Below are 11,495 nucleotides of genomic sequence, written 5' to 3'. Positions count from 1 at the left end.
TTTCCAAGGGAAGTGTGCCTCCTTTTCAAGTGTTGTCCAACAGCCACCTGCTCCTCACTGGGGCTCCTGGGCTTGCTCTCCCCTTGCTGCTGCTGAGGCTGTGGGGGAGAATTAGGACTCCTATCACTCCCCCACCCAAAAACTGCATCCCTCCCACTAGGATGGTGGCATGTGGGTGCTGGAACTGAGCTCTTCAGGTGAGCATTGCGGACGACAAGGGCCCCATCTGTCCCTCCAGCTGGGTGGACAAACCCCCAGGGCATTCCTGCATTTTAGTGCCCGTTTTCTCTGTGTCTCCATGTTGCCTCCATGCAGACAAAACACTCTGTTGAGGCTTATTTCCGCCTCTGCTAGAAATGAGAAGTGCTGGAGGAGAGGAGGAGGGCACAAAGGCTGTGCCGACATGTCCCATCACTGCTTGCTCACAGCAGAAAACCTTTTCACCTGCCAGGAGCTAACACTAGACAAGGCAACACTGGATGTTTTCTGACCCTGAAAATGAACTTTAGGAGGATTTTCCTAGTCAAGTGCTTGCTGCTTTTATTTCCCACTGTAAAATGTGAGTTTTTCTTACAGTTTTTTGCTCTTTTGGGCTGATGTTAAAATTGTATTTTAAAGCATTTACAACTTGGTGGGCTGCTACTGATAAGAAACTTGTTCCACTTTTCCAATGAGTGAAGACATCTGGGTTATTGCTATTATTATTTGATTTAATTTTCAGCCAGGGGGAGGGCAGGACCTGAGTTTCCTATTCCAGTTATAATAATAAGCTGTAAAGAGTTTTGGTTTTAAGTTAATGAGCCTTAATTTGACACATGTGTAATGAGAGATGTCAGCATACAGTTTGCTTTCTGCCCTCGAGGCAGCTTGTACTACATTAAAGATCCAGTTCACTGTGCATTATCATGTGTAATTTCCTTTTCTTATCAAAGATGTGCAAATCTTTTGAAAGTGCAATTTATATTCTTCCATAAATATTAAAAGAGTGATATATTTCCATGTCTTCAGTGGAGCTGAAGTTTAAGATGTGAAAACAGCAAGCAACTACATATATTTTTTATATTTTGCATATTATTGTTCTCATTATTTTTTAAAATATTAATCTAAAAACTTAATTAAGGTGTTAACTCATAGATTAGAGAAGGTTTTAAGAGATGGAGACAATACAAGCCTGCACAATTTTTTTTCCCCTCTGTTTCATTCCACTAAGTTTGCATGTATGGCTGTTTAATGCTTTGCTTTTCCTTCAGAACAAAATTAATTGCTAAATAAGGATTTCTTCTTTTTATGTAGACAATCTATAAAACATCTTCCCCCAGCAGAAATAAGGATTATTCCCTTGAATGGAAAATTGTTTCAGAGAGTTCCTTCCTTCTCTAAAATTACTATGGGAGCTTTTTCTTTTAACTCTTTCTCGTGACTGTGAGTGAGCTGTAGTCTCTGAGTTAAAGCCTTTCTGCCCTTTGGAGCACATTTTACTTGACATTTTTATCAGAAGTGTTGTTTCATTAGCTGAACAGATTTTTAGTATCATACGTGTCGGACACTCAGCTTTCCACCAGAAAGACTGTGGAGATCAGATCAATATCTAGAGATGCCATTGAATTATCCTTGAAAACTCAGGTTGTTTTTTTTTTTTTTTCTTTACTTTCAGAGAGAAAAATCTAAGTAGTGTCTGTTGTGCAAAGAAATCCTATTACTAGCTCTAAATACTTGTTCATGACTGAGCAGAAGCAAGTATCAGAATTCAAATATTTGGGTACAATGTGTAGTGTCATCTGTGTGGGGCATAGCTGCTTCCAAGGCTGATTAGTTGATAGCTTTATTTCAGGACATTTCATTAGATACATCAAATACCTTGCAAGAAAGGCAATGCTGAAAGAACAACCTCTCTTTAGAGTTGGTGAATTGCCAGAAGCACTACAGCATTAATGTTCTTGTTGCAGAGGCATGCTATTTTAGTTCTCTGATTATCTCTAATATTGTTAGTTTAATGAAATAGCCACTGGGTTTCAGTTTCCCCTCTGTGGTGCCATTTATCATTATCCTAGATACAAGGAATGAAGGACTGTAATAAAAATATGCATAAACACAGGTTTTTCTCTCTGTGGGGGAAAAAAATACATAAAATACATAAAATTAGGGCAGAATCAGCTCTGTGTGGTGATGGGAAGGGAAATCTCCTCCTGCTGATTGGCTTCACCCTGTAAATTGAGGAGGAATGAACACAAGAAAATGACAAACGAAATAAGCTGAGGCTCTGAGCACGTGCCTTCAGGTGTCAGTGAGCTTATCCCACCTGACACTTGCACGCAGATTTCGCCCTCCTCCTGCAGGTTTGTCCACCTGCCACGGGGGTGGGGACAGTTCCTCACTTGAAATGACCTCCCAGCAAAGTTTCCCAAGTCCTGGCTCGCCAGAAATGGGGCCTGCAAGGACAGTGGCTGCAGCAGCCTGGAGCGGAGCGGGCAGAGCACCCGGGCACTGCTCCAGGAGTTCATCATCCCCACTGCTGGAAACATGGAGGATGTTTGGTGAATATCCCCTTTGGCAGCCCCATGCTCAGGTGCTTCTCAGTCCTGACAGTACCTTTGGGAAGCTCCTACTCTTCACTGTTTTGGAGAAGAGACTTGGAATCAAAGGAAGAGAAAAGATTTTTGGTTGTTTTTTTTTTTTTTTTGGCAATAGCTTTTCTTGTAATGACTCCTGCAGCCCCACAGGATGCTGGTGGCTATGTCTTCCTGCCTTACTTGCCCCACCAGGATCCTATGCTAGAAAAATCAAGTGGCTACATTCCAGTGGGGCAGAGTAACTGGGATGGGAGAATGGGGGGCACTGCTGTGGGGGTGCCTCCAGTTCAGTGCCTTACACTCACTCACAGCTTGACATGGGCTACCATTATTATCATCATTGCTGTCACTGGGGTGGCTGAAATGATTCTGCTGTTCAGGGACGTGACTATTTTTGCTGTCTGCAGTAATGTTTGCAGTGATGGGCACTCTGGGTACCAGCCTGTGCCATGTGCAAAACACAGAAGTGATCTTCTTTTCAGGAAGGGCTAAGTTCATGTTAAACTGAATGGGAGGCCATTCACTTGGCCTAGAATGGCATCTAGAGTCACTCCAAGTAAGTCAGCCAGTGTGTAGATTCAGCTTTTGAAAGCTGGGCTCTTAGCTTTCTTGCCTCTCAGAATTAAATTGGATGCTGGCATTTATCTAATGAACAATCAAGAAATATTTTGGAGCAGGGGAAGAAGATGGCATCAGTAAAGCAGAGAGGCTTAGGCAGCTCAGGAAGGGGGTGGCACAGCAAATGACAACCTTTTGGGGGACTACTGGAGACAACTGAGGGGCTGGCTGTGCTTCCCTCAACAGGCTTCAGCACCAGCTGGATTTACAAGGCGGTGAATGAGACAGCTCTTCTCAGCATCACTGCTCCTGGGGGCATCTACGAGGCAACATGGAGGAGAGGGGGACAAAGGCTGATTCAGATCAAAGATAACAAAGCTAAGCACTTTGTGAACAAGGACCAGTGCAGGTGTGCCATATTCCGAAACGGGACTCTGCAAATCGAGCGCGTGGAGAAAGAGGACAGTGGAAACTACACAGTGATGGTTTATCAGAAAGATGGAAAACTGAAGGCAGAAGAATATATAATGTTCTTTGTTCAGGGTGAGTTTTTGCTTTTCCCATACCATGCCCAGGACAACTGAACAAGACTTGGTATTGTCTTTCCTACTGAGTTCCCTCCTTTCTGATTAGGAGTGGGGCAACTTCTCTAGGACATACCTTTTTCTTCCTGCCACTCACAGCAGCCTGCCTCTCTTCTCCCTTCTCTTGCTCTGATTGATGGCCTCAAATCCCTGGCTTCTTTTTGGCTCCCCTGTTTGTCAGCCAGCAGGTTTCTAGCTGTGCCCAAGAAAGCAGCTGTGAACATATTCACACTGACAGCAGGGTGAGGGTGGTCAATCCTACTGCAGCACCACAAACAGTGCTAAGACCCTAAGATGGGGTGGGACCCTGAGAGGGGACTGGACTCCCAGCAGCATCCTGCTTCCAGAAACCTCTGTTAGGACCACAGCAGCCTATGTGGGGAACAGCTGTGGCTGATGCACTGTGGGTTTTGGGTATTTCCAGTGCCATTTTATGGGGTCTGAGTTATGATTTTTGTTCTCTGGCCACTGGTCCAGCAAGCTGAGCAACTTGTGTTGCCAGCCCCTTGAGGAGAGCTCAGGAGTCCAGATGGCACTAAATGCTTGCATTTGGCAATGGAATCCCACTCCATTTTTGCTCTAACATGCAAAATATCCAGCAGTCACTTCTCCTGAGATAAACCACAATAGGAGCTGAATTTGCAGTGGAAGAAGACTCCCGTACCCTATCATTGCATAGCACAGCACAACAAACCCTATCATTGCAACACAACAAATACGAAGACTGTGCTCTTTGAAGCACAGTTAAGCACACACCTGGGGATTTCAGCTGCTTGGGCTCAAAGCATGAGGGCAGCCTCCATTCCTGTGCTGTATCTTGTCCTAAGAGATCAGAGCAGTAGCAGCCCAAAGGTTTTGGGGTGAGTAGGGATGATGGAGCTGGCTATTCTGCTCCTTCATAACTGCTGTGACATCTCCAGACCTCTAAGCTGTAGGAGCGTGGGTTTTTTTTCCCCAATAAGGGGATGGCTTTGTCCTGTCCTTCATCAGTCATCATGCACACCTTTACCAACATCTTGAGTTTGTGGCACCAGCTGGGATTACAGCAATGATGCCTTATTGAGGCAGCAGTGACAGCTGGAATGGTTTTAGCAGGGTTTCTGTGCAATGGGAGGCCCTGTGTCTAACAGCTGCTGAGCAGTGAGGGTGTCTCACTGCTTTGGGAGCTATTACTGTAAACAGACTCAGGAAGTCATCAGGGCCTGATACTTCTTGCTCATGTTTGAAGCCACTCTACCGTCATTGGGGTGTCCTCATTTCAGGTCAAGGGTGTTTCCTCTGCAGCCAAGAGGTTGCATTACCTCTGACACATGGTTTTGGAAGTCCTGTAGTAACTGTTGGGTCCTAGAATAATTTGTCAGCCAGGCTGGCCCTTTGTTACTAGGGCTGGACAAACAGTTGTAAAAAAAAAAAAAAAGAAAATTTGTCCCAATGATATCCTCACACAACTCCAGCACCTGGACTCCAATGTTTCCCACTGGGATGTTTCCCTGAATAATAGGTTCCAGTTTGCAGAGGAGGAGTGGGCTTACCAAGGAAAGGCTGGCTGTGGATGTCGTGGTGTGAGCCTTGACTGCATGTGCTATAAGCAGTCCTTATTTCCTTTAGAATTTATGAGCTGCATAATTTACTCAGCCTGTAACTAGAGGTGGCACTGGCGTGTTTTTGTTTATCTGGTCTTAGAGGTAGAAATAATTAGTTTTCATTTGCTGTCCCTACCAGTTGCCCTTACTTGAGGAAAACCCTGCAGGCTTTTCTGCCTCTTTCAGTGCCACCAGTGATAGAGAAACTGGAACCAAAAGGGAGCAAGTTGTTTGCAGGGCATAAGAAGAGACAGAAATCAGCTTTTTCTGTCATAACCTCTGTTTTATGCTCTCCATTCTGGATTGATGGCCTTCCATGCTGTGCTGTCGTGCCTGCTGAATGCTGTTGGTAGTACACAGTGCATCAAAAGGAGCTTTTCATAGTTTTCCCTGCTTTAGAGAAAATCTCTCCCTGATGGGCACAGGTGGAACAGGATCAACTTCACTTGCACCAAAACACAGGGTCCAGAGGTGGAGGGGCTGTGGCTCTGAGTCCCTTCCACCCACCTGAAGACTCAGCTTCCTCCCCTCACCTGCCTGGTGTCCAGCTCTGCCAACTATGTAGGCTGCTGCTCTGCATTTTCTATATTATTGCCTTGTTACTTCTGCAGTAGAGGTCTAATTTGCTCTTCATTCTTCTGTGATCTCATTAGCTGGTGATCTGGGGTTAATTCTCTGTTCTGCTTAATAGCAGAGCCTTTCAAGAGGAGAAACTCTCTCAGATGTGCCTGTCCCTTCCCTCCTTTTTCAGAACCTGTCCCTCAGCCAATCCTCACTGCTGAATGCAAGAATAAAAGTGTATCTGTCAAGTGTGAAGCAAAAGAGAAGGCCAAGGATGAAGCAAAAGAGAAGGCCAAGGATGAAGCATTCTTAATAGAACTGACTCGACCCAATGGCATAAAAATCCGAAAGAATGCAACAATGCTGGAATGGCACGGGTGGAATTCTGGGACATTCCGATGCGTTGCTAAGAACCAAGTCAGTGAAAAAATAGCTGAGAAAGTAATTAACTGCTCAGGTGAGAAATCTCTTTTGTCAGAATGTGCTAGGGTGGACCACTGCCAAGGGCGATGGGATGTGAGAGGGGTTTTGCTCTTCCCCTTCTGTGGGGAAATCCGTTGTGTTTTTCTCCTCTCCATATCATGTCTATCGATGTGGTGGTTGCCTGCTACCCATGGGTGTGGATGAGTTCTCTCACAAGGGGAAAAATAAGCTGCTTGGACTCTTCAGCTTGGCCTAGAAATCAGGAGGGAAGTTATGGAGGATTTTTCTTCGGGGTTACACGGGTCAGATGAGCATGACTCAAATGTATCATGGTTTTCCTATTCAGTTAACCACGCATGCAGCAAAAGGACTGAAAGGATTGCATTTTAAATGGGGAGAGTCATGATGAAAATGGTTCAGTAGTCAAGAGAAGTCATCACAGTTGTCATCCTCCCACGTAAAAGTTTTGCAAGTTAAGGCACAAACAAAGGACAGATCATACTGGTTTGACACTAAGTGTGGTGCTCAGTTCAAAGTCCAGAATTCCAGTGCAGTGCTAGGGAAAAGCCCCTGAATTTGACAGACTTGGGTTCATCCCACCTATCCACGTGTGCTCTGCTTGAAGCATTCTCTTACTCTGCATTCCTGCTGGAGCTGGTGGAGAGTTGGGGGGTGGGGCTTACAAGAGCTGGCTCTGTATTTCCAATTTTTACCTATTTCTGCCGCAGTGAATTTAGGGAAAGTCCAAGTCTGAAGGACAGCCCATGGTGTGAGAAGGGAGGGAGCAAGCCTTAAGGCATAAAGGCTTTACTGAAGTGATCCCAGGTCTGTTAATTCTGACTGAAGGGCAAAGAGCTGAGGGACAGGATGGCCACTGCTCTCCTGTGCAGCTGTTGCCTCCTGAATAATCCTCCTGATTTCAAAAATAGCCAAGCAATGTATTTTTTCGCTGCTGCCTGACCTGATGGACTGCACAGTCCCGTTGATGTTAGCATTGGGAAGAGGCGAGCAGGATGTGGCATGGACTTTGGAACCAGGTATGAAAGCGTGCTGCTGGATTAGCTCTGTTTAAGACAGGGCAGACTATCCCAAACACCTTGTCTGGATGAGGAAATGCTGGCTGAAGCTGCCCATGCCAGGACTCAAGCCAGGCAAGCACAGGTCTGCCTGCACTGCTGCTATGGGCAGATATCGGCCATCGCCTAGACAATTTTGATTTCACTTTTTCTCACCCTTAAGAAACGCTCTTTTTTCACAGGGTGAATTGAGTTGGAGAGTTTGGGTTCTTTTGTCACATCATTAACAGAGAAATGCCAACAATCTTTAAGGTACAAACATAGCATTTCTCAGACACCAAAAACCCCCTAAGACCATGGAGCACTACTCTTCCTATCCAAACTAAATACCTCTCAAATTTTCTGTGTAGTGGCAGGACTCTGCCAGCTCCATAGTAGATTAAAAATCCCTTATTTTGCAGTCAAACCTCCTTCTAACCCTGCTGCACTCTGTAAATACTTGGTCCTGCATTTGAGGCCAGTCACCTTGAATTTTGACCTTTACAGGCAAGGTTCATTTCAGGTGGGCTTTAGCTCAGCCAGCTTTTCATGGAAGTGTATTTATATGTGAATCTGTCTGGGCTTCTCTGCACTCATCTTGGAAAAACAGGCACAGAAAAAGCAAAAGACACCTTGGTGGAATGCTGGCGACTAAAACAAGTGGCAATTTAAATACAGTGAGCTGGCCCACATGAATGCTCTGGTTTTAATTTTCTGCAGAACTTGAATCAGGGAGCAATTAAAATTCTCAACAATGAGGAACAGCAACTTTCTGCTGTATACAAGTAAAAGGCAAAGGGTGGGGTGTCTACTGCTCTGCTTTTACAGTCAATGGAAGAAAATACAGAATTCTAAGTAGATGTTGTGCAAGTTATTTCTTTCCATCTAACATCCTCTTTCATCCCCTTAACTAGGCAAGATGGACTTTTATCTCATCTTAAGCATAGCAGGAGGTGCAGTCTTCTTTGTCATCTTTGTGATTTGTCTTATTTATTGTATCAGAAGGAAGAAAACAAAAAGGAATTACATTTATGGTAAGTGTTTAAGAAGCTTTGTTTTGCTATCCAGCAACCTAAAATATTAGAGCTTCCCACTGACAGCAGCCCTGTGGTCAGGAGCATTCTCTGTCCTGATATGTTCAATAAACTGGTGAGCATATGGTGAATCTGTGTAGATCAGCTGGCATTGCCAGCCTCACTTTCTGATATGTGCTTTGAGAAAGCCACCTGAGCATTATTTTACATTATGGCTGTTTTCTTTTGAGTGGTACAGACCACTGCATCAGCTGTGCAGTGACACCATATCCTCAGTTCTTGGGCCTGGATTCAGCAGGAATTAAGAAAATGAGTCTGAGAAAATGAGAACTAATATTTTCGTGATTATTTTATGGTGACTAACCTCTCTGAAAGAGTTTGCTGTGAGTTTAAGGCCAACTCAGTGTCTCAAGAGGAAAATCCCTCAATCCCTAAGTTAAGATGAGTGATATTTCAGAAATGATGAGTCAGTGATCAGAAGTCAGTCGGTATGAATTTGCTTCTTTGTGTGTGAAAATTAATGCTGGCAAAAGGGATCTCTGGCTGCCAGGAGTCTGGAAATCCCAGCACAGACAAAGGCAGGGCAGAGTGCTTTGGTGTTGCTTCCTGGGGTTAGATTTCACTTTCCCTTCATTAGCCTCCAAAAGAGGACAGAGCAGCTCAGGCTGGGGGTATCCATTGATGTCTACTGGGGCCTCCCTGATAAAGCTGGTTCCCCCAAAAGACACGGCAGAGCTGCCCCAAATGCTCCAGGTACCTTGACCTCTGCCAGGCAGCCAAAAGCTTTCATGCTGGCCTGGGAAGTGCAGGCAGAGGTGAATTTTGCTGTTCACTGGGACAGCAGGAACACCTGAGAGTGGCGGGTTAAAAACCAATATTTGGCCTTTTCTTGCTTGGGGCCAAGGACATTTTTGACTTCTTGGTGCATGCATTACTGTGGGGTCCTTGTGTTGTTGCAGAGGAGGAGCAAGCGATGCAGACTCTGCCCATGGACTGTGAGAGGGGGATGCGGCAGCTGCATCAGACTCCATCCAGGCCCACCCCGAAGCAGCTGCGAGTGCAGCAGCGGCCGCTGCCCCCGCAGCCCCAGGAGCTGCAGCAGCCGCGGCCCCAACCACGGCCCCGCACGCAGCCACGGACTCCGAACCTCCCGAGACAAAGGCCCTGAGCAGACGTCCTGGGAGGAGGGATGCTGGTCTCTCTGCTCCACCGTGCGCTGGGAAAAGAAAGTTTCCGACAGCCAGGAGCCCCTCCCGCCCAGCCCCGCGTAACGCTCAGCTACGAAAAGGCAGCTTTCACTGCAGAAAATTAGAGACAGCACCAAATGGAGACGAGGAGACTCAAGGTGATGGGCATTCATCCCTGTGGCCATTCTTCCATGGGTGTCTTCATGCTAGGATATGGATATGGAGCACTCAGCCCTGAAACTGTGTCTTTCTGTGGTTCACTTGCTTTTACTGCACCTTGTTGTCTTCGTGCTTTTTGGATGGTTTTCACCAAGAAGAAGCTAAAGCTCTACTAAGACAAAATGGACCTATGGATTTTACAGGGTTTCATCTCCTGCTACACATTAGGACAGCTCTGTGGCTTCAGCATCAAATACATGGCCTCCTGGACCAAAAATTAGTTGTATGTAATTAAATATTTGTAAGAAGTTGAAAGGATTTGTTTCATATAATGTAGAGAAGAAAATATTGAAAGGACGCATGAGAACCTTGAAGGACCTGTGTCGGAAAAACACAAATGAGAAAGGGAGAACTTTTCCCTTTTCTCCCTTTCCCTTTCTCCACTGTGTTTAGAAAAGAAACTGTAGGCTTGAATTGCAGCAATTAGGTCAGTATTTTATTTTTATTTTTAATGAAACACTGAGAGAGATTTCTTGGAGAGGTTCTCCAGCACTGGGGTTTCAAAGGGTGGGTGAGACAACATTCTGTGAAGCCTTTTTGTTCTGACAAGGGCCAGGAGAATGTGCTACACAGCCTCTTCAGGGACAGTTTCAGCTCAGTTTTCTGTGACTTTTGGGCAAATAAAACAAACCTTTATTCTGCCAGCCAGTAGGATTACTGGTGGCACTGTCTGAATTGTCAGGGGTTCACATCTCAGGGCCTCCTGCTGAGGGCGAGGGACCACGTCTCTTGATTTTGCTGGTAGCACCCCAGGTATAACCAGGGCATGATAGAGAGCTGCTGAGAGATCTGCATCCCCAAGGGAGAAGCTGGACTGCAATAAGTGCACCTGCACCATCTTCCACGTGCTGGACACTGCTTGCTCCTCTGGGCCTTGGGGGTGTCTGTAGCTGCCTCTGCAGGACAGCTGAGGAGCTGAGAGCACAGGCCTGGTTTAGAGCAGGGTCTGCATGGGTGCTCTGACCCATCTGGGGTAAAAGGCAGGGCAGGTAAAGGAGCAGAGAGCTACATGAGACATCCAGCCAGCCAGCTGATGTGTCTGGCAAAAGAACACCCAATACCTCTTTCAGGCTGGCCTATCCCACAGGTGACAGGGGAGATAAAACAGCCATGCTTTGTTTCTCCTGCAAAATACGACTATTTTTATCTTCTGGTATAAAGGCAAGGAGGCAACTTGTGAGGAAAAGGAAGCCTCTGCCTCCTCCAGAATTCTGTCACTTCACTTGAACTCCGACAGCGGGAACAGCCCTGGGAGTGCCACTTGCTCTCTTGCCTTAGCTTTCTGCAGCTGATTTTCGGGCTTTTGCTATTTAAAATTGCATTTGGTAAATGTTTCATGGTTTATTTTGTAACATACCATATGCTACATCCCCGTACTGAATAAATAAAGAGAAGACTGGGTGCAGAGGATCTTAGCTCACAGCTGTGCTGGTACTTCAGTATCTCACTTTGATACAAAGGAGGCAACAAAAACATTTTGGTCCCTGAGCCACAGAAGCAGGGATGCAGGAGGTGTCACACCATCCCTGGGAGGTGCTGGGGTGCCAGGAGCTGGTGGGCTCAGGCTGGTGTGGGTGAACACAGCTGCTCTGCTGGAGTCCTGTGGTGCCAGAGGTTTACTGGTGCTGCTCTGTGGTTACAGGTGTGGGGTCCTTTCTGGGAGAGAGGGAGGGTTACTGGGGCCTGAGAAAGAAGATTTATCCCTATTTGGTTTATTTACC

General features: G+C 46.0%; 1 protein-coding gene across 1 annotated transcript; it reads left to right on the top strand.

Annotated features, from left to right (window-relative positions):
- The first annotated feature begins 492 nt into the window (after nucleotides 1-492).
- On the top strand, nucleotides 493-11,182 carry CD2 (CD2 molecule). Its single transcript, XM_053970622.1, has 5 exons — nucleotides 493-559; nucleotides 3,375-3,671; nucleotides 6,047-6,313; nucleotides 8,249-8,368; nucleotides 9,328-11,182. Exons 1-5 carry the CDS (start codon nucleotides 499-501, stop codon nucleotides 9,534-9,536), a joined length of 954 nt encoding a protein of 317 aa, XP_053826597.1. The 5' UTR covers nucleotides 493-498; the 3' UTR covers nucleotides 9,537-11,182.
- Nucleotides 11,183-11,495: the final 313 nt, after the last annotated feature.

Source organism: Vidua macroura, chromosome 2 (genome assembly GCF_024509145.1).
Source record: "Vidua macroura isolate BioBank_ID:100142 chromosome 2, ASM2450914v1, whole genome shotgun sequence".
Lineage (NCBI taxonomy): Eukaryota > Metazoa > Chordata > Aves > Passeriformes > Viduidae > Vidua > Vidua macroura.
This window is presented reverse-complemented; position numbering and strand designations above follow the sequence as displayed.